Genomic DNA, 26,317 nt, shown 5'->3' on the forward strand with positions numbered 1-26,317 from the left:
AGTTAGCCAATCTATGGCGAACTTTGTAAATAAAAGGTCGCAACTATGTTCAACAAAAGAAAATATTTTTAAAGCATGCAAAGACAACATTTTTGAATCCAAATGTTGAAACTTTTATCCCTCGTTCTTTTGCCGGGAATAAGGGGAAAGTTGGTTAATAAGATAGTTGACTAATTGTAGAGCCCACAGAAAATGCATTTTCTCTCTCGTAAAATTTTTGACCAATTCACTGGTTAAGTGTTTTTCTTCTCCTAGGTGGATAAATCACTTTTCCATTTGGGGGGAAGCTACTCAATTTGTTATGCGACTAAAATACCCTTTGCCAAAACACAATTTAAGGGTAAAAGTGGTAAACATGGAAAAACAACAAACTTACCTGATAAAATGATTTGTGCAAAAGGGCAGTGGTAAATGCATTTTATCTAGGACTTTTGGGTAAATATATATGTTCTCGGCAAAAGAATGAGGCCTATATTTTATAGAAAGGTAAGTTCAGGAGCGAGCCTATAAACTCCATCGGAACTCAAAACCCAAACAACACTAGCTTTGCCCATACACACTCTACAAGCAAGGGATTCGAGGTGCACATTGGGAACATATTCCTGTGAATTTAACATACATGTATGGGGAGATATTCCCAATGTGTAGTTGGATGTTATGTGTGCAGATTTTTTGCTTGCAAGAGATCTAGGGTCATCCATTGTGTCCATTTAGATGGATTGGGTTAGGTATTTAGGTTGGGTAGAGGACCATGACATTTGTCATTCATGTAGTAGGTAAATTCTGAGGGGGCATTTGGCATGTCTTTTCATGTGGCCTTTCAGGCTTTTCAAAGATTGGAAGACCAAAATTTGATCTTACTCCATTTGGCAATGAAAGACAGGAAGCTAGAAAAACCTTATGTCCAAAAAAACTCACATAAGCCGAAAAGGGCCAAAATATAGAAGCTTCAAATGGAGCTTCCCATCTTTTCGTGCCTAAAATGTTTCATTTAATAGCTCATTAGATCATATTAGCCAAAGATACTTACCAAGTGGTCTAGATCTTTAAAGACAAGACCCCAAAAGCTTATTATGTCTTTTGGCCATCTGGGCTGTTACACATGGCAATGGGATTCCCAAGTAGTAGGTGCATCATTCCATCTTCCTGGTACTTGCACTATTCATTACAATGAGATAGAATTATTTGATCATTAGAAAAAAACACATTCAATTGGACAATTATTAAGTTAATACTATGCATGTAAGTCGAGAATAATCAATCACTACAAGTTAGGGGTGTTCATTATATGGTCTAGAACACCAAATTGCACTGAATCAAACCGAAATTAACTGTTTAGTCTGGTTTGGCTTTAAAACAGTCTAGTTTGGTTTGAGATTTTCTCAGATTGTAATTTTCTGGTTTGGTTTGGTTTAACATTTTCATGCATCGTTGCTTTTTTGTTTCAATTTTTAACCTGTAATTTGATGTCCAAGGAGCTGTTTATGTTTGAGAAAGTGTGAATGTAATTTATATAATAGTATTAGGTGGTATTTGTTCACATTTCAATTTGATATTTTAGTTATATGTTGTTTATGTCAGTATGCATGTTATTTGGGCTTTCTGATCGGGTTAATCCTAATAGAATGGTTCAAATCATATTAGAAACCGGGAACAGTTTGGTCTGGTTGGTTTCTATACTGAAATTATTTGATTTGATCTAAGAATTTGTCAAACCGTAATTTACTGGTTTGGCCTTAGATCTTCTCCAAACCAGACCGTGAATACCCCTACTAAAAGTGGTATAAAAGACTTGGAAGATTTCAAAAGCCAAGACGTATATGCAGTATTAGATAATGTTGGAACGGATTTTGTTTGGAGGAGATTTTGTTTGGGGCAACACATAATCAAGGATATGTTGAATACTTTGAATTGGGCAATCTTAATAGGTTAAAATATTAAAAATCATGTATAGGTACAGCTTTATAAATTATCAACCAAAAAAAAAAAGCATCATACTGTTCATGCTCCATATATTAAGCAATACTCATGGGTTGTCAGTGGGTAGGGTAGACTGATCTTCGACCTGCACCTAATTGCCAACCCTAATTTGTTTTATCCATGAACAAAGCACTGAAATTTCCTCTAGTTTCCTTGTTTCGTTTTCCATGAGAAGCCATTGCTACTATTATTTGTTGCTTGAAGAAGCAGAAGATTCAACTGTATCATTACTCTGAGTAACATCAGCTGCAATATATGTTTATATCTCCCAAAAACTCTCCTATTTCTTCACCTGTTGACCGAAGTCTAGGGTGATTTTGCAGACAGAAAATGCTTTGGCATTTTCAGTATATTAAAAATAATGTAAATGTACAGTACTAACAATCTTTGACAGTGGAATTCCTGGAGATATTTGGAAAGTAAGGGAGGTTGTAGACATTGACAGCAAACCTAGTAATCAAGTTGGTCTAGTTGGTCTGACAAGATTTCATCATTGCTCTTTCATTTGCAAATATAGGCTTATAAGATGATCAAGCAGCGCCCATGCAATTCTCCCAAGTACTATATTTCGAGCTGAAGGTCCCCCCTCCATTCTGCTGGGCATACTCTGCTAAAACCATGTGAGAACACAAGTCCCAAGTCTTAGCCATCTCTCGAAGTGACAGAGGCTGCGAAAGATTGCGGAGAGACAGAGAAAATCTTGACTTTGCCTTAGCTGAAAGATCTTCATACTCTTTACTGTCACAGCATGGTCTACAGCCAAATTTTATGTCAAGAAAGAGCATGTAAAGAAGAGAATATAAGTCTAACAAATGGTATCATTATAAGAATGCAGATTCAGTGATTAAGCCCGAGCAACCTGCACATCTATATCAACTTCAGTGGATATTATTGAGATTTCATACAGGATCATGGTTTAAAATGTTGATTTATTTTGTAATATTTTCATGGTCACCGATACGAAATATGGATCAACATATTCACACTGAGAACCATTGACATTATGTGGAGTTCATTATAGCATAATTTGGAGACAATACAGTAGATGTGTTGAGTAACAATGTTATTGCTGCCTAATGGACATGATTACCACTTTGAGCCATGTTATAGGAGCAGGCAGCAGCACTGTTATTACTTTATGTTTTGTCTTGTCCGAGTTCCCTATTTGTCCCTTTTATTGCTGATGTGTTTCTTTTATTTCATTGTGTGGTATAGGGGCTAATCACTCTTATGAAATTTCATAGTCAGGGTTATTAGTGTAATTATACCCACTTAAGCATTAATATAAATACTATCTGTCTGAATGGGAGATTTGACTTTCTCCTCAGTTCGACAGGTAGTTTTTCTCTTCCTCCCTGGCTGCTGGTTCTCTTTCTCTCTCTCTGAAGGTTACCAAATCACTCAATCTCTTATCTGTTATGACATGGTACCAGAGCAGGGATTTGGGTAATCTGATTTTTTCTCTGTTCTCTCTTTGTTCAAACTTTGCTCCTCTTTTCTGATATTTTCTCAAGATTCAAAGGATCATACCTGGTTGGATTACTTTAAGTGTTGTGCGATGGTTCAAACCATCACCATTAGTGCTGTGATCGACTGGTGAAGTGAAACCCTCTAGTGGAATCAATCCAAGAGGGTGTGATGTGATTGGTGATGAAGAATGCAGATTGTGAGAAGTGTTTTATGTGTGCTTTGAATGTGGAGTGGTGGATCTCTTGAAATCAGATTTCTGAAGTGATTGATTACAGACAAAGTGTGCAATTATTTTCTTAATAAAGTTGATGATGTGGATACTCAATTAGGTGATCAGTCACACTCTCTTGTTGATTAGGAGGCTCTTACATATGATTGGTCTTGGTGAAATGAACTGTAAGAACTGTCAGATAGGTGAGTATAGATTTCTTGGGAAAGGTAAGATTACTATTGCTGATGGATCTTAGATTTCAATTTCTAGTCAGGGTGAACCAAGCTTATCCACAACCTTTCCCAGGGGTATGTCCTTCGTAGAGAGAATGGGCTGAATGGCCCATAGACTGTTTAATTATTTTTTGTTTATGTTCTATGCTGTTAATGGGCCTCAAAGTGGGTCTTACTTATGTTACGTTTACTTAAGATTAATCACCCAGTTAAGGGCCTCTCTGTAATTACTGTAAATTAAGTTTAATGAAAAGGAATTAGGGTGTAAGAGAGGGTTACATTCGAAATCTTCCTCAGAACCCTATTTGCTGCCACCTTCTTCTTCTTCTTCTTCTTCTTCTCTATTCTTGCTTCTCTTTTCTGCTGTTCTCTATCATCTTTTGACTGTTTTTAATTAGTCCGTTAGTTTCAGAGGACTGCTTTTCTTCTTGGTATCAAAGCGGGCTCTCCTTTTCTCTCTTTTTTTTTCTCTTTCTTCCCATACACAGTGTGTATGGAGAACTGAATCGAATGAGTAGTTAAAAATTTTTTTCTTCAGCCCAGTTGTTAGTGGATTTTTGGAGAGAAGAAGACCGTCTTTGTCATCATTCCGACAGTCTCTGGTGTTTTGCCCAAACCATAATTAACTAGAGAATTCTACTTGCGGGCCCCATAGGGAGTTTAACCTTGGCGCTCAATGATTAAAAGGCTCCTTGTTCTTCATCTTGAAGATCGATACAAGCATCTTGTTGTTCTGTGAAGTCTACAAGGAGTGGCTGGGTTTTTTCTGTTTCTCCCGGGTTCCGGGTGTGACGCAATTAATAGGTATGACTGCATAGAGGTTAGTTCTCAGCATCTATTTTTTCCTGTCTTCCTTGATTGTTAATTGAAGTTGTTAGAAGTTCTTTTGGAGTGTTTTTAAGAAGATGGATACCTTGGGAGTTGAAAGCAAGCATGTTGCTGAATCCGGGACAGGTTCCGGGGGCTGCTGTTGACTCCCTACTGGCTATGACAATAGTCAATCTAGATGGAACCAATTATCTGGCATGGTCACAATCAATAAAAATTCATGTCTGCAGCAGAGGCAAGTGGGGGAATATCTCCGGGAGCAAGAAAGCTAATGTGGAAGATGATCCATCTTATGAAAAATGGATGCAAGAAAATTATACTATCATTGGATGGCTAGTAAATTCGATGCAACCTCAAGTCAGTCAACACTATTTATGGATTAATTCAGCAAAGGAAATATTCCAGTGTGGCTGAAACTTATTCTCAGAAACTGAATGTGGCCAGGGCATATAAGCTGAGGAGTGATGTGAATAATTTAAGGTAGGGTGAGAGACCTTTAGCTATTTACTTCACAATGCTGAAATCCCTTTGGCAAGAAATTGACTTGATGGAAACTGTTGTCTGGGAAAGTACTAATGATGCTGAAACCTACAGAAAATTAGTTGAGAGAAATAGGGTTTTTGAATTCTTGACAGGGTTGAATCCCGAGTTTGACATCACAAAACAAAATATCTTAGCCAAGGATAGTGTTTCATTGCCTTAGGCCTATGCCTTGGTGAGTAGTGAAGAAAGCAGGAGGCTAGTCCAGGTTCAAGGGGCTGGTCTAAATGACCATTTTGCTTACATGGGGCTGAAACTGAAGGGAACTATAGGTAGTTCAGGTGGTTCAGGAATGAAGGAAGTTGTCTGTGAGTACTGTAAGAAACCAAAGCTTACAAAAGACTAGTGTTGGAAACTACATCCGGAGCTTCTTCCTCCTCGTTTCCAAAAGAAGACTGATAATGTGAAGACAGGAAGTGCCAACATTGCTACTGGTCCAGAGAATGACAGATGCTTAACCAAAGAGAGGACTGCTAGGGAACAGTTAGCAGTTATGAAGGCAGAATATTAGAAGTATGGAAGGATGATCAGTCACCTAGAGAGTGCTGCCTCTTCTTCCAACCCTCTAGGAAATTCAACCTCTTCTGCATTTGCTCATTTAGGTATACGGGCTTTTGCCAATCATGCAACTATCTCAGGTAATCGTAGGATCCCTTGGATTATTGATTATGGTGCTTTTGATCATATGACCAGCCTTTCCACCTTGTTTATTTCTTATGATTTGCTTCCTGTCCATGATAAGATCACTGTTGAGGGCCCACGAATAGGATCTCGTCACGGGTCGGTCCATGGGGAAAACCTGCTGTTTTCCCTTGTTCCTCCCTGCTCTTGATGAACCTATTTTGGCGCCTTGGTGATTTGTTCAAGAGATCACCAACTCTCCTAACTCACTTCTGGACTGAATATTCGATGCCTTCATTCAATACTGGTGTCTCCTTAAATAGGAGATTACAAGAGTCCTAATCCTAGGGAGACTCCTTGCTGAATAGGGAGACCTCTTGCTCTATCTTGATAAGATAAGACTGATAGGATAAGATAAGTCTCTCTTAATCCTAATCTGATAAGATAAGATAATCTAATCTACTAATCTTAATAAGATAATATAAGAACAAGTAGGATAGTCTAATCTAATCTGATAAGACTGTTGCTGCTGAACTGGGTAGGATGAGTTGGACCACTGTTGCTGCCGGCAGCGATGATATTTCTTCCCGAGGAACGCGTCCATATCATTACTCCCCTCCTGGACTAAGAGTTTGTCCTCAAGCTCGAACTCCGGATACGTGGCTTGGAACTCGGTCAAGGGGATCCAGGTGGTTTCGGCCGATGGTAGGCTGTCCCATTCCACCAAAATTTCAAGAATACCTCGATTACGAGAGCGGATGAGAGCCCTAGGCTGGGGAACAAGTTTGCCTTCTTTCAAGGGTGGCAGGGAGGGAACTTGGTCCGGAGGAACACCCGTAAATGGTTTTAGCAAGGAGACGTGAAAAACATCATGAATCTGGCTGTTCTCTGGTAATTCCAGCTGGTATGCCACAGTGCCAATCCGCCGTAGAACCTTGAAGGGACCATAGAACTTAGGGGCCAGTTTAGGGCCAGCCCTCTGGCACAGGGAGCGTTGCCGGTAGGGCTAGAGTTTCAGCCAAACAAATTGTCCTGGTTCGAATGACAATTTCCGATGGTGCTTGTCATAGGTGAGCTTCATGCAGAGCTGGGCCTGCTGTAAGCGAAGGTGTACGTCGGCTAGGAGGGCATCGCGTTCCTGTAAGGAGTGATCAATGTCCTCCAATCGAGTAGAACCGGGTTCATAGGATAACAAGCGAGGAGGGTCCCGGCCGTAGACGACGCGAAAAGGGGTCATGCCGAGGGAAGAATGGTAGGCAATGTTGTAACAGTACTCGGCCCAAGGAAGCCAATCTACCCACCGTTGCGGTTGATCCCCCACGAAGCAACGAAGATACATCTCAATCGTGCGGTTCACCACCTCCGTCTGTCCGTTGGTCTGTGGATGATATGCTGAGGATAAGGCCAGGGTGGTGCCATGTAGTCGAAATAACTCCTTCCAGAAGGCACTAGTGAAAACCGGGTCCCTGTCGCCAATGATGGATTCCGGTAACCCATGTAAGCGGAAAATATGTGTAGAGAAGATGGGCCGAATGGCCCATAGACTGTCATTTTATGTTATGTTATGTTTCTCTCTGTTGTGGGCCTTATTCTGGGCCCATACTCTGTAATATTCTGTTTTTTGTATTTTCCTGCTCACTCAAGGGCCTCTCTGTAATTTGTCAAAGATTAACTTATTAATAAGATGTTTAGAGTGTTAGAGATGGGTGATGTTCGAACCTCTTACTCTCTAACACTCATTGCCGCCAGCTCTCTCTTCTCTTCCTCTCTTGTTTGTTCATTTTCTGGTTTGCATCTAATCTCAAACAGTTCCATACATCAAGTGGGCTGTTTTTCAACTTGGTATCAGAGCGGGTCATTGCTTGGCGTGTCCCTCATGTGGTTCTAGTTCAGCCAACTACATGAGGAGGTTCTAGGGCTGAAAGTTTACAGTCATCCGCCTGGTTCTTGGAGGTCATTGGAGGGTGCCCAAGTTTCTATACACTTGGAGAAGGGTTCGGTGACCAGGAAGAACCAGAGAGCAAGTTGTTTGGCCTGATTTGAAATCAGAGAAAAGGACTTTCGAAATTATCTCAGAGAACAAGTGTTCGGCCTGGTTTATAGTTGAAACCAGAGACTCTCTTGCTGTAAGTCTTTTCTCAGTTCTTTGCTGAGTTATTCTTTTGTTATCTGGGAGGACTGTTAAAGCATTCAAAACACCTCCATTCGGCCCACTGTTGCTGGACTGATTTCTGGGTTATTCTGGAAGTGTGGTTCGGCTGTTATTGGGCTTCCAAACTGCTAAAAAACTTATCTAAATTAAGTGGTACAAGCCTCTACTTAGTTCAGCTGCTTCTTGGACTTAGACAAAGTGTTCTTGAAGTGATTTCTGCTTGTTAACAGTGAAGTGTTGACTGTTGCATACATAATGTTTGTAAAAAGTCCTCTTAGGTACTGTGGACTGTTTTCTTTGTTCTCCTTGGGAAATTATTGTTGGGAACCAAGAATACATATTGTTTGGAGGCCTACTGATTGTTCCTTGAAGGCTGAATCAGGGTTTCTCCTCTTTGAAAGTGCTGGCACCGAACTTGGTTCTCACGGCTGTCAGTTCTGAACTGAGTTTGTGAGTTGTTGTGTTTGCTACTGTTTCAACTCAATCTGAGTTCTTCGAAATCAGATCACTTTTAAAGGCCTGCCAAAACCCTAATTGAAGCTGTTACATAATGGACTTCTCAGAAATTGAGAACAAGAGCACTGCTGAATATGGACATAATTTGGGAACTACAACTGATTCCTTGTTGGCTGTAACTACAGTTAAATTGGATGGAACCAATTATTTGGCCTGGTCACAATCCATAAAAATTCATATTTGCAGTAGAGGAAAGTGGGGGTTTATTTCTGGGAGCAAGAAAGCTCCCCCAGAGGAGGATCCCTCTTATGAGAAATGGGTGCAGGAGAATTACACAGTGATTGGGTGGCTTGTGAACTCAATGCAGCCACAGATTAGCCAACATTACTTGTGGATGAACTCGGCTAAAGAAATCTGGGATAGTGTTGCAGAAACTTACTCCCAGAAGTTGAATGTTGCCAGAGCTTACAAACTGAGAAGTGATGTGAAGATTCTAAGACAGGGGGAGAAGTCACTTGCAGCATACTTCTCAGCCCTAAAATCTATATGGCAAGAGATTGATTTGATAGAGGCCATGACATGGGATACCTCTAAGGATGCTGAAACATATAGGAAATTGGTTGAAAGGAATAGGGTCTTTGAGTTCTTGACAGGGTTCAATTCTGAATATGACATTACAAAGCAAAACATCTTGTCCAAGGAAGATGTTTCATTGTCTCAAGCATATGCTTTGGTCAGCAGTGAAGAAAGTAGGAGGAAAGTGCAGGTTCAAGGGGTCAGTATCAATGATCATTTTGCAAATATGGGAATCAAACCCAAAGGGGTTACAGGAGCTCCCAGTGGCACAGGAAAGAAGGAGGTGGTGTGTGAATATTGCAAGAAGCCGAAACACACTAAGGACAAGTGCTGGAAATTGCATCCCAGTCTTGTTCCTATCCGATTCCAGAAGAAGAATGACAGTAGAAAGACAGGAAGTGCACATACTGCCACAAGTACAGATACAGAGTTTGAGTCTGCAAGTGCACAATTGGCAGCCATGAAAGCTGAATATGAGAAGTTTGGAAGGATGATCAGCCAGTTTGAAGGTGTAACTTCATCATCCAACCCTTCTGGAAGTCCAGCCACCACTGCATTTGCTCACTCAGGTATAAGGGCTTCTGCTAACCATGCATCTACCTCAGGTAATCCCAAGACCCCTTGGATCATTGACTCAGGTGCTTCTGATCACATGACCAACCTTTCCACTTTGTTTGTGTCATATGATTTGCTTCCTGGTCGTGACAAAATCACCTTAGCTGATGGTTCTCTTGCCCCCATTTTTGGCAAGGGAACTGTCAAGCCTACAGACTCTTTACTTTTATCTTCCACTCTTCATGTACCTAAGTTAAATACCAACTTGTTATCTGTAAGTAGCTTGACCAAGTCATTGGATTGTTGTGTAACCTTTTTCCCTTCTCACTGTGTGTTTCAGGACCTGAAGTCTCGGAAGGTGATTGGGAGTGGCCATGAAGCGAATGGAATATACTTGCTTGACACCCCTGGCCAATGCTTTGATCATCCCAAGAATGTTGCTTTTGGTTCTACTTCTTCAGAGTCTGTCAGTCAAATTATGTCGAGTCATTGTCGGTTGGGTCATTTACCTTTTTCTGCTTTAAGTCATTTGTTTCCCAAACTGTTTAAGGGAGTCGGTGTGTCCAGTCTCAATTGTGAGTCATGTCAGTTGTCAAAGCATTGTAGAAAAAATTACCCTGTGAGCAATAAAAGATCCTCTTTTCTTTTTCATATTGTACACTCTGATGTGTGGGGGCCTTATCACTTACCCTCTATGGGGGGCTACAAATACTTTATCCTGTTTATTGATGACTTTTCTAGATTCACTTGGATATACTTAATGAAATCCCGAGACGAAGTCCCGAGACTTGTGAGGCAATTTCATGAGCTCGTTTTAACTCAATTTGGTACTAGAATTAAGGTTTTCAGATCTGACAATGCAAAAGAGTATTTTGAGAAGAGCTTATCCTTGTATCTCTTTGACATGGGGGTTATTCACCAAAGCTCCTGTGTTAGAACCCCTGAACAAAATGGAGTTGCTGAGAGGAAAAATAGACACATTGTTGAAGTTGCAAGGAGCCTTTTATTTGCCTCACATGTTCCCACAAGATTTTGGGGTGATGCTGTACTTACTGCTACCTATCTCATAAACCGTATGCCATCCAGGGTTTTAGGGTTTAAATCCCCCTTCAGTCTTCTTCATCCAGATAAGGATCTCTTCCCAATTCCTCTTCGTGTGTTTGGTTGTACCTATTATGTTCACATTCCAAGTGTGCAGAGACACAAGTTTGAACCAAAAGCCCACAAATGCATCTTCCTTGGTTACTCCCCCACACAAACGGGTTATTGTTGTTTTGATCCAAAGACTGGCACCAGACATGTCTCTATGGATGTTACCTTTGATGAACTTTCTCCTTTTTATGGTTCCTCTCAGGAAGGACATTGTCAACAGGGGGAGAGTCTGTCACAAGTTTTTGCTCTTCCCCTTCCTGTCCCAGTTCAGTCTCTTGACAAATCTGTATCCTCACAAAATGAATCAAAGGAGGATCAGCCACTTCATTCTTCTTGTCCTAGTGCTCCTATTTCTTTACCTCTTCGTCCTACCCATAATCCCAAAGTGTATCAAAGGCAGAGATCCAGGAATGAGCAAGTGGTTTCCCTTACAACAGATGAGGCTCATACCCTTCCAATCACAGATGAGATAACAGGTATTGCTTCAGCTCCCTTGGAATCCTCCTTCCCAGATCTTGATGTCCCCATTGCTGTTAGGAAAGGAAAGCGGAAGTGTACTGCACACTGCATTTCCAAACACCTTTCTTACGACCTACTTTCCCCTTCATATTGTGCCTACCTCTCTTCAGTTGCTTCTAACCCCATTCCTAGGTCTGTATCAAAAGCTCTTGGGATTCCAGAATGGAGAGATGCCATGCAGGCTGAAATGGATGCTCTACATGAAAATGGTACTTGGGAGGTGGTGGATTTGCCTGAAGGGAAGGATCCAGTTGGATGCAAGTGGGTTTTTACCATTAAATACAGGGCAGATGGGACTATTGAGAGGTACAAGGCCAGACTTGTTGCAAAGGGCTACACACAGACATATGGGATTGACTATCTGGAGACTTTTGCCCCTGTTGCTAAGATGACATCTGTGAGGGTTCTTTTATCTCTGGAAGCTCACTTTGATTGGCCTCTCTATCAGTTAGATGTAAAGAATGCATTTCTGAATGGTGACTTACATGAGGAGGTCTACATGTGTCTTCCTCCAGGAATGTATGGGAAAGATATGCAAGGAAAGGTATGTAAACTGAAGAAATCTCTTTATGGCCTCAAACAATCTCCTAGAGCCTGGTTTGAGAGATTTAGAGCTGCACTTGTTAAATTCGGCTATGTTCAGACACAGTCAGATCATACTCTTTTTGTGAAGAAAAGTGGGTCTCTAGCAGTGTATCTCATTGTGTATGTTGATGACATTATAGTGACTGGTGATGATGCCTCAGGCATTCTAGGCCTTAAGTCTTTCCTCCGTACAGAATTTGAGATTAAGGATCTGGGGGAGTTGAGATATTTCCTTGGCATAGAAGTTGCCAGATCCAAGGATGGGATTCTTATTTCCCAGAGGAAATATGTCCTTGATTTGTTGTCTGAAACTGGCAAATTGGGTGCAAGACCAGCTGCAACTCCTATTGATATGAGTCACAAACTTTCAGCTTCGGATGGAACTTTGTTGGAAGACAAAGGGGTCTTTCAGAGACTTCTTGGGAAGCTTTTGTACCTGTGCATGACTAGGCCAGATATTGCGTATGTTGTCAGTTGCATTAGCCAGTTCATGCATGCTCCTAGAGATACCCATATGGCAGCAGCAGAACGGATTTTGTGCTATCGGAAAGGCTCTCCAGGAAAAGGAATTCTATTTTCCAAACATGGTCATCTGAAACTTGAAGCCTATACTGATGCTGATTGGGCTGGAAATATTGATGATAGAAGATCTACTTCAGGGTATTGCAGTCTGGTGGCTGGTAATGTTGTCTCTTGGAGGAGTAAGAAACAAACAGTTGTGGCTCGATCCTCCGTAGAAGCAGAATATAGAGCCATGGCACATGGAGTCTCGGAATTGTTGTGGCTAAGGTCCTTAATGGAAGAACTTGGGGTAGATCATGACAAATTCATGATGTTGTACTGTGATAATCAGGCTGCCATCAACATTGCTCACAACCCGGTACAACATGATAGAACCAAACATATTGAGGTTGATAGACACTTTATTCGTGAAAGAGTCTCCTCTGGTGAAGTGTGTCTTCCATTCATTACTTCTGAAGGACAATTGGCAGATTTTCTCACCAAGGGCATTTCCAAGGCAAGGCTTCAACATGACACTGGCAAGCTAGGCATGATTAACATCTATGCTCAGCTTGAGAGGGAGTGTAGAGAAGATGGGCCGAATGGCCCATAGACTGTCATTTTATGTTATGTTATGTTTCTCTCTGTTGTGGGCCTTATTCTGGGCCCATACTCTGTAATATTCTGTTTTTTGTATTTTCCTGCTCACTCAAGGGCCTCTCTGTAATTTGTCAAAGATTAACTTATTAACAAGATGTTTAGAGTGTTAGAGATGGGTGATGTTCGAACCTCTTACTCTCTAACACTCATTGCCGCCAGCTCTCTCTTCTCTTCCTCTCTTGTTTGTTCATTTTCTGGTTTGCATCTAATCTCAAACAGTTCCATACATCAAGTGGGCTGTTTTTCAACTATATGCATAAAGAAGGCGAGGGCAACCGAAGTGGCACTGTATGGGTGTGATAGAGGAATGAAGTGGGCATATTTAGAGAAGCGATCTACCACCACTAACAAGACTGATTTGCTGCCTACCTTGGGTAGCCCTTCGATGAAGTCCATGGAGATGTCGGCCCAGATCTGTGTCGGGATTGAAAGGGGCTAAAGGAGGCCTGCCGGGTGCAGGTTTTCCCATTTATGTTGTTGGCAAGTGGAGCAATTTTGGACAAAATCCTGAACAAAATTCTTCATACCCTGCCAATGGAAAACAGCCCGGACGCGGTGCAGTGTTTTCTAAATGCCCTCATGGGTGGAGTTATGGATGCTAGAGACGATGACGGGAATCAATGGGAAGTTTGGCGGAAGATGTACTCTGTAATCTGAAGAGCTATACTCGAAGTAGCAAAGAAGAGAAGAGAACCACAGAACTGAAGAGAATGTTGAATTGTACTAGCCAGTCGACCAGTCTTTTATTTATAGATGGATGTAGTACAAGGTACAAGAAATTACTGGGATGCCCCTGATTAGTGATGGGACACCCAAATGACTTAAATCATTAAACAAGATTAGGCCCATTAACACAGGCCCAGTTACAAGATAAGTTAGACATAAGACTAGGCTAATAAGAACTCTTATTAGTCGAACATCACTCTAACATTCTAACACTCCCCCTCAAGCTAAGCATGGATATCAATCATGTTTAGCTTACCAAGTATGTCCCTGAACTTTGTTGTTGCCAGCCCTTTTGTCAATACATCTGCAATCTGCATCTCTGATGGTGTATAAGGCACACAGAGTTCTCCTGAAATAATTCTCTCTCTGACAAAGTGTCGATCAATTTCAATATGTTTTGTCCTGTCATGCTGCACGGGATTGTTGGCGATGCTGATAGCAACTTTATTATCACAATACAGCTTGAGAGGACTCTCAGTCTTGATACCAAGCTCATTAAGGAGAGTTTTGAGCCATAAGAGTTCAGCAACCCCGTATGCCATAGCCTGGTATTCTGCTTCTGCACTTGATCTAGCCACAACATTCTGCTTCTTACTGCGCCATGTGACTAGGTTTCCTCCCAAGAATGTACAGTAACCTGAGGTTGATTTTCTGTCTCCAACAGACCCAGCCCAATCAGCATCAGTGTAGGCTTCAATTTCAAGTCTGTTGTTTTTCCTGAATAGAATTCCTTTCCCTGGGCAAGTCTTCAAATATTTGAGAATTCTTTCCACTGCTCTCATATGAGGGGTCTTTGGTGAGTGCATGAATTGACTGACAACATGCACTGCATAGGCAATGTCTGGCCGAGTAAGGGATAAGTATATCAGTTTTCCTACCAATTTTTGGTACCTTTCCTTATCATAGTATTCCTCACCCATTGATTCTCGTAATCCATGGCTTGGTTCTATTGGAGTGTCTGCTGTCCTGCACCCCATCATTCCTGTTTCCTCTAGGAGATCTAGCACATACTTTCTTTGACATATGTAGATTCCTTCTCTTGATCTAGCAACTTCAATCCCAAGAAAGTATCTCAGATTTCCCAGGTCTTTGATCTCAAATTTTGAAGCTAAGAACTCCTTCAGCCTCTTCATCTCTTTCACATCATTTCCAGTAATCACCATATCATCCACATACACAATGAGTGTTGTAAGTTTGTCATCCTGTCTCCTTGTAAACAATGTATGATCTACACTGCTCTAAGTGTACCCTACTTTCTTCATGGCCAAACAAAGTCTCTCAAACCATGCCCGGGGAGATTGCTTCAAACCATATAATGCTTTCCTTAGTTTACATACCTTCTTTCCAACATCATATCCAGGTGGGGGTTCCATGAATACCACTTCATGAAGATCACCATTTAGGAAGGCATTCTTCACATCCAACTGATGAAGTTCCCAAGAGAATTTTGCTGCTAGTGACAGAAGAACCCTGATTGTGTTGAGCTTTGCTACTGGGGCAATGGTTTCCTTGTAGTCAATTCCTTCCTTTTGTGTAAATCTCTTTGCCACAAGTCTGGCCTTGTACCTCTCAATTGACCCATCTTCCCTGTGCTTTACTATGAATACCCACTTGCACCCAACAGTGCCTTTCCCCTCTGGCAGGTCCACCAATTCCCACGTTCTTGCTTTCATTAGGGCTTTCATCTCCTCATTCATGGCTTCTTTCCACCTTGGATCAGATGCCGCCTCTGAATACCTGAAAGGGACACATACAGAGGAAAGAGCAGACACAAAGGAATGATAGGCAGGGGATAAGTGTGAGTAAGAAACATAATCAGCTATGGGATGCCGAGTGGTACAAGAACGAACAGGCTTACGGAGAGCAATAGGAAGATCCAAATCTGAATTGAGTGAGTCAGAATTACCTTGGATTGCAGAGACAGATTGATTTGAGTTCAACTGGTTGCAATCATGAGGTTGAGGGCCCTTCTTCCTTCTACTGTATGTAAGCATCTCTTTCTCTTGTTTACTGGAACCTTCAGAAGCATCAGCCGAATTTGGAGAAGTAACTGGCACAGTGGAAGTCTCACTAGGTTGACTCGGAATGTTACAGCTAGTAGTAGTGGAAGGTGATGAAATGGGAACAAAAAAGAAGGGAGAATGAGAATCCTCTTCCAACCCACTACTCTCCCCCTGAAGAGGATTCTGAGAGGACTGGAAATAAGGTTGAGACTCAAAAAATACTACATCTCTGGTGACATATTTTTTCTTGGAGACAGGATCGTAACACTTATACCCCTTTTGTGTAGGAGAGTACCCCAAAAATATCCCCTTTGTAGCCTTAGGATCCAGCTTAGTTTTCTTTGGATCCTTCACATGTATGAAGCATGTACAACCAAAAACCCGTGGGGGAAGAGGAAACTCTGGAAAAGTGGGACACAAAACAGAGAAAGGGGTCTTCATACCCAGTACCTTAGATGGCATCCGATTTATCAGGTATGATGCAGTGAGAACAGCTTGAAACCAATATTGCTTGGGCACATTGTGCTGGAAAAGAAGGGCTCGAGCTGTCTCCAATAGGTGCCTGTTCTTGCGCTCAGCAACCCCATTTTGCTGAGGGGTGTAAGCACATGATGATTGATGTAACATGTCTGCATCTTCCACGAATGAGTTCAGGGATCTTTCAAAGTATTCAGCTGCATTGTCTGAACGGAATTGCTTGATCTTTTTATCAAATTGTGTTTCAACCATCTTGCAAAACATCATAGTTATTCGGGGAACTTCATCACGTCCTTTCAACAGATAAATCCAAGTGCACCGGGAATAATGGTCAATAAAACTGATAAACTAACGGAAGCCATCAATGGAAACAATGGGTGAAGGACCCCAAACATCAGAATGAATCAAATCAAAAGGGGCTTGAATTTCATTACTAGAAAATGGATACATTGATCTACATTGTTTTGACATTTGACACACATCACAAATTAAATTCTGACTCGGAATGCCCTTACATAGTTCGGGAAACAACATTGCTAAAGAAGAAAAGGACAAATGACCTAGCCTAGAATGCCACAAGTGCAGCCTAGCTATTGACTCCACACTTTTCGGACTAGTAGTAGAAGCTTGCAAAGCTGAGCTGACATCTTCATCAAAATAGTAGAGGCCCCCATACTCATGACCACTCCCCATCGTTCTCCTTGTCAATCTGTCCTGGAAGACACAATGAGAAGGAAAGAAAGTTATACTGCAGTTCAAATTTTTTGTAAGCTTTGAAACAGACAACAGATTTGAGGTAAGACTAGGAACATGTAGGACTGATTTAAGTGAGAGGTCCTTGCTTAGGTCAACCACCCCCTTTCCAGAGATGGTGGAGAGGGACCCATCAGCTACTCTCATCTTATCCTGGTCAGACAACAAATGATATGTAGAGAATAAGGAGGACATATGTGTCATGGTCAGTGGCTCTGGAATCAATCACCCAAGAGGTAGAATTAATGGAACTAGTCGCACTAAATGCGGAGGCTATACCTGATTTGGCAAGAGAGGTGAAAGCTAAAGGATAGTTCTTCAGACGGGCTAATGCCCGGCTGAGAACCTCTACCTCACTAGCTGTGAAGCCCGAAGTACTTGGTCCAGAGGAGTCGGCAGCCTGCCTTGTGGTGGAAGAGGACACTGTCTGAGTACTTTGTGAGTTGTCACTACTGTTGTTGGTGGCAAGATTCCCACTTGATGTGTGGCCCTTATGTTGCCTTTTGTCCTTTCTCAGAGCAGCTGGCTTTAGATGAGGGTACAAGACCCAACATTTCTCCTTTGTGTGTTTCTCACCACCGCAATGGGTACACTTGAGGGACTTCTTGTCTGAAAATCTATTCCCCTTAGTGGAGACTAAGGCTGAATGTTCTCCAGGTAGTTCTGTTGACTATGTCTGGGAGTCAACTTGCATCTCCTTTCTCCTTACTTCTTCATTCCTCACCAGGTAGTAGACATGGTGAAGCTCAGGTAATTCATCTCTCCCTAGAATCTGTGACCTTATACCTTCATATACAGGGTCAAAACCCGCCAGAAACTTGAAGGCTCTGCCCTCCTCAATCTGCTTGTCATGCCTCCCTTTATCATTGGTGTTTTCCCAATCCAAAATCAAGTGGTGGTCGAGCTCTTCCCAGAGGCCTTCCAGAGTTGCAAAGTAGGTTGCCACGGACATGTCTCCTTGCCTTAGGGCTGCAATGTCTTGATTCAGCCTGTAGATTCTAGCATTGTTCTTTTTTTGGCCGTATGTCTTGGATACTTTCTCCCAAATTTTAGCGGCTGTAGGGAAGTGATGAACATTTCTGGCCACCCTAGGAGTCATGGAGGCCAGCAACCAAGACATGACTGTGGCATTTTCCTTGCACCACACGGTGTATTCAGGACTGCCAATTTCTGGTTGTTTCTTGTCTCCATCCAGATAGCCTGTGAGATCGCGAGAGGTAATGAATAGCATTGCTGAGACAGACCACTCTTTGAAGTTATACTCATCTAGCAGCACACTTGTAATCTGCAAGCTGTGCAGATTAGGGTTTTCCAGGTTTGAGGACCTTGTAACAGGTCTGTTATCTCTAGAGGAAACTTCACCGGATAGTGAGGACATCCTGACTTCAGTCCAAGAGTTGTTCACAGTGCTGTAGGTGGTTCTGTTTAGGACTGGCCGAAGTGGTCACAGTGTTCACAGTGCTGGTAGAAGTGTTCACAGTTCGGGTACTGTGCAGTGCTGTTTAGGACTGGCCGAAGTAGCAAGTAAGGGGCTGTAACTGAACCAGTTCACAGTGCTGGTAAAGGTTTAAGGCTGTAACTGAACCAGTTCACAGTGCTAGTAACTGAAGTTACTTCAGTTAGGGCTTGTTCTGCGACCTGAAGTTACTGTGCAGTGCAGTAACTGAAGTTCACCAAGTAGGGCTGATAACCGACCTGAAGAAAATCTGTAACTGAAGTTACCACAGTTCTGCACAAGTCTTGCTGGGGCACGAAGCTGCAACTGTAGAGAAGGCTAAGTCTTTACCACTTGTTCTGCGCAAGTCTTGCTGGAGCACAAAGCTGCAACTGTAGAGGAAGCTCTCCCCCTTTCGGCTAGTGCTAGGACTTCTGAAATCAGTCCTCAACTAGGTCTGTCTTATACAGACCTCTCTTAGTAGCCCAATAGCTACTACTTGCTGAAAAAAAAAAACTAGTAGGACATCTACTTCTGGGTCTTACTTCCCTTGAGTCCTACAACCAAGAGAAACCCTAGGTTCGAACTTGCTTTACTCTCTTACACTCCTAGGTCTTTACTGCAGAAACCCAGAAAAGGAAGAGAGAAGATGAAAAGACAGCAAGAGAAGAGAGTGCGCCTGCTGAAACCAGGAAGGAGCTAATGCTCTGATACCATGTAATCTGAAGAGCTATACTCGAAGTAGCAAAGAAGAGAAGAGAACCACAGAACTGAAGAGAATGTCGAACTGTACTAGCCAGTCGACCAGTCTTTTATTTATAGATGGATGTAGTACAAGGTACAAGAAATTACTGGGATGCCCCTGATTAGTGATGGGACACCTAGATGACTTAAATCATTAAACAGGATTAGGCCCATTAACACAGGCCCAGTTACAAGATAAGTTAGACATAAGACTGGGCTAATAAGAACTCTTATCAACCGAACATCACTCTAACATTCTAACATACCCGGCCTTTATATAGTACCAACCCGTCATGAAGGGACCAATTGGAGTCGGCGGCGCTGGACTGAATCTTCTGTACAAGGAGCGACCATTCCGGAGATTGTGGCGTTGCCTTCTTGATGTCGTCTAACAGAGAGATCTGGGGTTGGGAAATTCCACACAGAGACATCGCGCGTCTTCATCGCGTCTAGACAAAGCATCAGCTGCACGATTTGAGGATCCCACCTTGTATTCCACCCGGAAATCGAACCCGAGCAGTTTGCTAACCCAGTGCTGCTGAGGGGAAGTGGTGAGTCGTTGCTCCAACAGGTACTTGAGGCTGTAGTGATCGGTTTTGACGACGAACGACCGCCCCCAGTGCTGGACGGCGCTAGCTAGGCCGATTAGTTCGCGCTCATAGGCTGGAAGTTTCAAATGTCGGTCGGCCAGCTTGCGGCTGAAGAAGGCAATCGGGTGCCCTTGCTGCTATAATATGGCCCCGATACCCACTCTAGAGGCATCGCACTCGACAGTAAATTCGAGAGCGAAGTTTGGTAATTGCAGAACTGGGGTGGAGGACAGGGCATCTCTTAATGTCAAAAAAGCTGCATCGGTTGCGTCGTCCCACCGGAAGGAATTTTTCTTTAACAGGTTGGTTAACGGGGCAGCCAACAGTCCATAATTCTGCACAAATTTGCGATAGTAACCTGTTAACCCTAGGAACCCGTGTAAGGCCTTGGTGGATTGAGGCTTGGGCCATTCCTTGATAGCTTGAATTTTGGAACTGTCAACCGTCACACCTTGCTCGTGGATGACGTGACCTAGATAAAGAACCTGCCGCTCCCTGAAGGAGCACTTGGACCGTTTTAGGAAGAGTTTGTGTTGGCGCAAGAGCTCGAAAACGGTCCGTAGATGGTGCACATGTTCCACCCATGATTTGCCACCAACAGGACCGACGAAGAGAAGGGGGAGTGGCTATTGCGTATGATCCCTTGTTTCAGCATCTTGGCACATTGTTTTTCTATTTCGTCCTTCTGTAGGTGAGGGTAGCGATAAGGCTGGACAACGACTGGTTCTGAACCGGCCACCAGAGGGATTCAATGATTGCATGCTCAGGGAGGAGGGAGTCCCTTGGGTTCCTGGAATACGTCTGAAAATTCGACGAGGAGTCTTTCCATGGTTGCCGTATGCGTTGTTTCTGTCTGAAGCGCATGAACCTGTGGTGTCTTCTCCTTTACCCTGCAACCGTGCCAAGGGACTTGCTTCCCATTCAAGTGGAATGTCATTGTTAGTGCGCTGAAGTCCCATAAAATTGGACCTAGGGTGATCAACCATTTGACCCCAAGAACAATATCGAACCCATCCAAGGAAAGTATGAATAAATCAGCAGAGAATAGTTCAGAGTCGACCTGTATCTGGACGTCCTTACAGATTCCCGGACTGTGAACCCTTTCACCCTTTGCGACGGCTACCTGTAGTCGTGGCGGGAGTTCCATTGGTAGTTTTTAACTAAAGGGCGGCATGCTCACTTATGAAGTTGTGTGTGCTCCCTGAATCGACGAGTATGCGTACCGGATTACCTGCTATCTGTGCCTGTAACTACATGGTCTGAGATGTTTTTATTCCGGTGATCGCGTGGAGAGAAATCTCCGGCTCGAATATGACGGGTTCTTCTTCGCCCTCTTGCTCATCCACTAGGAGGCAAAAAAGCCTCTTGCACCTATGTCCCGCCGAGTAGAGGTCGTCGCAGTTGAAACATTGGCCCCTCGCTCGGCGTTCTGCCATCTCGGCCCTAGTCAAACGCTTAATGGGTGGAGCGACCATGTTGCTTCCTGCACTTGCTGCCGATCTAAAGGTGTTGCTTGTGTGAGATCTCAGTTCCCGGCTGGTTGCAGAAGAAGGGGTCATTGTCGCTGATTTCTGGGTTGCCCATGAAGTCGGCGGACATCCCATATTGTAGGTCCCGCGGCTGAGTTGCAGCTTGCGCTCGAAAGCGCGGGCTATGTTCATGGTTGTAACCAAGTTTGGAGGATTTTGCATCTCCATGTCCACCCGCAGGGGTTCTGCTAACCCTGCCGTGAACATGTCTACCTGTTGGTCCGGTCCCACTGAAGATTCCCTCGCGAGGAGGGTCTAGAACTGGCGCTGGTATTCTGCCACCGTGCCGGTTTGTTTAAGGTTAATCAGCTCGCCTAAGGGGTTGCTTGTCAGTGGGGGGCCTAAGGTTAATCGGTAGAACCAGAGTTGCACTTCTTCTGTTAAGTGAAAGGCGGCTAGGCTTACCTTATCCCGGTCATCTGTCCGTTGATTTCGGAAAAACTGCTTGCACCGGTACAGCCAGCCCAAGGGGTCTCCGTTGCCGTTGTATGACGGGAATTCTAACCTGTTGTACTTGGGGATGACTGCGGCCCCCTGGTTGACGAACTGTTGTTCGCCGGAAGACTCCGGCAGATCTGGTCAGCAGCCGCTAGTGGCTGTCACCCCTTCTGTGTTCTTCTCTTTGCTAGCAAGGAATAACTCCATCAGACTTCGAAGCTCCCTGACTTCGTCTTTGATCTCACGTACTTCTGAGTTGGTCTCCACGAGCTGGTGCTCGAGATCATGGACCCTGGACGGCAGCTGCTCCAGATCTCCCATGACGCCTTGCTCTGATACCAAGTTGTTGAGGGCCCGCGAATAGGATCTCGTCACGGGTCTGTCCACGGGGAAAACCTGTTGTTTTCCGTTGTTCCTCCCTAGTCTTGATGAACCTATTTTGGCGCCTTGGTGATTTGTTCAAGAGATCACCAACTCTCCTAACTCACTTCTAGACTGAATATTCGATGCCTTCATTCAATACCGGTGTCTCCTTAAATAGGAGATTACAAGAGTCCTAATCCTAGGGAGACTCCTTGCTGAATAGGGAGACCTCCTGCTCTATCTTGATAAGATAAGACTGATAGGATAAGATAAGTCTCTCTTAATCCTAATCTGATAAGATAAGATAATCTAATCTACTAATCTTATTAAGATAAAATAAGAACAAGTAGGATAGTCTAATCTAATCTGATAAGACTGTTGCTGCCGAACTGGGTAGGATGAGAACATTGGATCACTGCTGCTGCCGGCGGCAATGATATTTCTTCCCGAGGAACGCGTCCATATCAATCACCCTAGCCGATGGCTATCTTGCTCCTATCTCTGGCAAGGGAACCATCAAGACTACAAACTCTCTATTACTTTCTTCTGCTCTTCATGTGCCCAAGCTAAATACAAATTTTTTATCTGTAAGTAGCCTAACTAAGTCTTCGAACTGCAGTGTAACCTTTTTTCATTCCTACTATGTTTTTCAGGATCTGGAGTCCTAGAAAGTGGTTGGGAGTGGCCATGAGGCAAATGGAATATATCTATTGGATACTCCTGGATAGAGCCAAGGACAACCTAGGAAAGCTGCCTTTCGATCTATCTTCAGAGTCTGTTAGCCGTGCCATGTTATGTCATTTTCGTTTGGGTCATCTTTCTTTTTCTGCATTGAGTCATTTATTCCTAGAACTATTTAAGGGAATTAGTTTGTCCAATCTTCATTGTGAGTCCTGTCAGTTGTCAAAACATTGTAGAAGCAATTACCCTTTGAGTAATAAAAGATCATCTTCTCCATTTCATATTGTGCACTCTGATGTGTGGGGGCCATACCACTTACCCTTTATGGGTGGCTATAAATATTTTATGTTGTTCATTGATGATTTTTCATGATATACTTGGCTAATTTTGATGAAATCTCGTGATGGAGTTCCCAGACTTGTGAGGCAGTTCCATAAGTTTGTTCTTACCCAATTTGATACTAGAATCAAAATTTTCAGATCCGACAATGCAAAAGAATACTTTGAGAAAAACCTAACCTGTTATCTCACTAATTTGGGGGTTATTCACCAGAGTTCCTGTGTTAAAACTCTATAACAGAATGGAGTTGCTGAGAGAAAAAACCAACACATTGTTGAAGTTGCAAGGAGTATCCTGTTTGCCTCACATGTTCCTACAAGATTTTTGGGGGATGTTGTTCCCACTGCAACCTACCTAATTAACCGTATGCCATCCAGAGTGTTGGGTTTTAAGTCTCCTCTTAGTCTCCTTCATCCGGGTAAGGAATTTTTTCCTATTTCACTTCACGTCTTTGGCTGTACTTGTTATGTACACATTCCAAGTACCCAAAGACATAAATTTGAACCAAAGGCCCACAAGTGCATATTCGTTGGTTATGCCTCCACACAGAAGGGTTATTGTTGTTTTGATCCAAAATATAGAACTCGTTATGTCTCAATGGATGTCACCTTTGATGAGTCCTCTACTTTCTATGATCCTTCTCTGGAGAAGCATTGTTCAAAGGGGGAGAATTTATCACAGTTGTTTGCTCTCCCCCTTCCTGTCCCAGTTGAGTCTTCTTTTGAGCCTCTTTCTATTTCCAATGAATCAAGAGAGAAACATTCATCTCATGCTCCTTCCAATATTCCTATCCCTCCTTCCTTTACCTCCTCGTCCTCTCTTTAATCTCAAGTTGTACCAACAATAGAGAACTAGAAGTGGGCAGATTGTTTCCTCTACATTACATGAGCCTCCTACACTTCCAGTTGCAGAAGAGACAATAGGTACTGATACAGTCCCTTTGGAGCCCCCTTCCCAGATCTTGATGTCCCACTTGCTATCAGGAAAGGTAAAAGGAAGTGTACTGCACATTGCATTTCCAAACACCTTTCTTATAGTTTGCTTTCTCCTTCATATTTTGCCTATCTTTCTTCTGTTGCTTCTAAACCAATACCCAGGTCAGTGTCAGAAGCTCTTACTGTTCCAGAATGGAGGAATGCTATGAGAACTGCATACCCTCATAAGAATGACATATGGGAAGTGGTTGATTTGCCTGAAGGGAAGGAACCAGTGGGCTGTAAGTGGGCTTTCACCATCAAATACCATGCTGATGGCACCATTGAAAGGTACAAAGCTAGGCTGGTTGCAAAAGGTTATACACAGACATATGGGATTGACCATCTGGAGACCTTTGCTCTTGTTGCAAAGATGACATCTGTGAGGGTTCTTCTATCTCTGGCTGCACATTCAAATTGGCCACTTTACCAGCTGGATGTGTACAATGCATTTCTAAATGGAGAATTACATGAAGAGGTCTATATGTCTCTTTCACCAGGGATGTCTGACACAGATATGGTGGGAAAGTGTGCAAGTTGAAGAAGTCTCTTTATGGACTTAAACAGGCACCTAGGGCCTGGTTTGAAATATTTAGGGCTGCTGTTGTTAACTTTGGCTATATACAGACTCAGTCTGATCATACCCTCTTTGTGAAGAGAAGAGGCTCTTTGGTGGTATATCTTATTGTCTATGTTGAGGATATAGTTGTGACTGGTACTGATGTAATAGGGATTAATGATCTTAAATCCTTTCTTCATACAGAGTTGGGGGAATTGAGGTACTTCCTTGGCATAGAAGTAGCTCGGTCTAAGGATGGAATCTTTATCTCTCAACGAAAGTATGTGCTTGACTTGCTCACTGAAACAGACAAGATGGGTGCAAGACTAGTGGCTACTCCTATTGATATGAGTCGCAAACTTTCTGCCTCAGATGGAGAACTGTTGAAGGATAAGGGAGTCTTCTAGAGGTTACTTGGGAAACTGCTTTATCTTTGCATCACTCGGTCAGATATTGCATATGCTGTCAGCTGCATTAGTCAGTTCATGCATGCCCCCAGGGACACTCATATGGTAGCCGTAGAACGAATTGTGTGTTATTTAAGAGGTTTTCCTGGAAAGGTAATTTTATTTGCTAAGCATGGTCATATGAAACTGGAGGCTTACGTAGGTGCGGATTGGGCTGGAAACACTAATGATAGGAAGTCAACTTCTGGGTATTGTAGCATGGTGGCAGGTAATATTGTTTCTTGGAGAAGCAAGAAAAAATCAGTTGTTGCCAGATCTTCAACTGAGGCTAAGTACAGAGCCATAGCTCATGGAGTTTCTGAGTTACTTTGGCTTCGATCCTTGATGGAGGAACTGGGTGTTGAGTATGATAAGCCATTAATGTTATATTGTGATAATCAGGCTGCCATCAACATTGCTCACAATCCGGTGCAACATGATAGGACTAAACATATTGAAGTTGACAAACATTTTATCCGAGAAAGAGTGGCTTCTGGAGAAGCTTGTCTGCCATTTATTTCTTTTGAAGAACAGCTAACTGACATCCTTACCAAGGGAATCCTCAAGGCCAAACTTCAGCATGATACTGGCAAGCATGGCATGACTAACATCTATGCTCAGCTTGAGGGGGAGTGTAGAGAGAATGGGCCGAATGGCCCATAGACTGTTTACTTATTTTTTGTTTATGTTCTATGCTGTTAATGGGCCTCAAAGTGGGCCTTACTTATGTTATGTTTACTTAAGATTAATCGCCCAGTTAAGGGCATCTCTATAATTATTATAAATTAAGTTTAATGAAAAGGAATTAGGGTGTAAGAGAGGATTACATTCGAAATCTTCCTCAGAACCCTATTTGCCGCCACCTTCTTTTTCTTCTTCTTCTCTCTTCTTGCTTCTCTTTTCTTCTATTCTCTATCATCTTTTTGACTGTTTTTAATTAGTTCGTTAGTTTCAGAGGATTGTTTTTCTTCTTCCTTCATGTACCTCAATTACATAAAAAATCATTATTTGTTAGTTCTCTTCCAAAATTCCATAATAATTCTATGACCTTCTTCCCTACCCATTGTGTTTTTTAGGGAGTAAAATTGGAAGTGGACATGAGGTCTATGGAGTCTACCTTTTTGACCAAGCCTCAAAAAAAGGGTGGTTGTGCCAAACCGAGTCTTGTTCCAATGAGAAATCAAGTTTTTTGCAATTGTGGCATTACCGCCTTGGCCATAT

The 26,317-nt window shown here is 42.7% G+C and overlaps 1 protein-coding gene across 2 annotated transcripts in view; it reads right to left on the reverse strand.

Moving 5' to 3' along the window:
- Positions 1–2,173: 2,173 nt before the first annotated feature.
- The window catches only part of LOC104588291 (mediator of RNA polymerase II transcription subunit 15a-like), a 159,107-nt gene continuing 134,963 nt past the window's right edge, over positions 2,174–26,317 (reverse strand). For both annotated transcript variants that reach the window (XM_088892198.1, XM_088892197.1), the window contains exon 12: positions 2,174–2,733. In XM_088892198.1, the coding sequence (XP_088748324.1) occupies positions 2,511–2,733 (223 nt within the window). In that variant the 3' untranslated portion in view covers positions 2,174–2,510. The remainder of the gene's footprint in view (positions 2,734–26,317) is intronic.

The sequence above is a fragment of the Nelumbo nucifera genome, chromosome 7 (genome assembly GCF_055504915.1).
Source record: "Nelumbo nucifera cultivar China Antique chromosome 7, China Antique-T2T, whole genome shotgun sequence".
NCBI classification, from domain to species: Eukaryota; Viridiplantae; Streptophyta; class Magnoliopsida; order Proteales; family Nelumbonaceae; genus Nelumbo; species Nelumbo nucifera.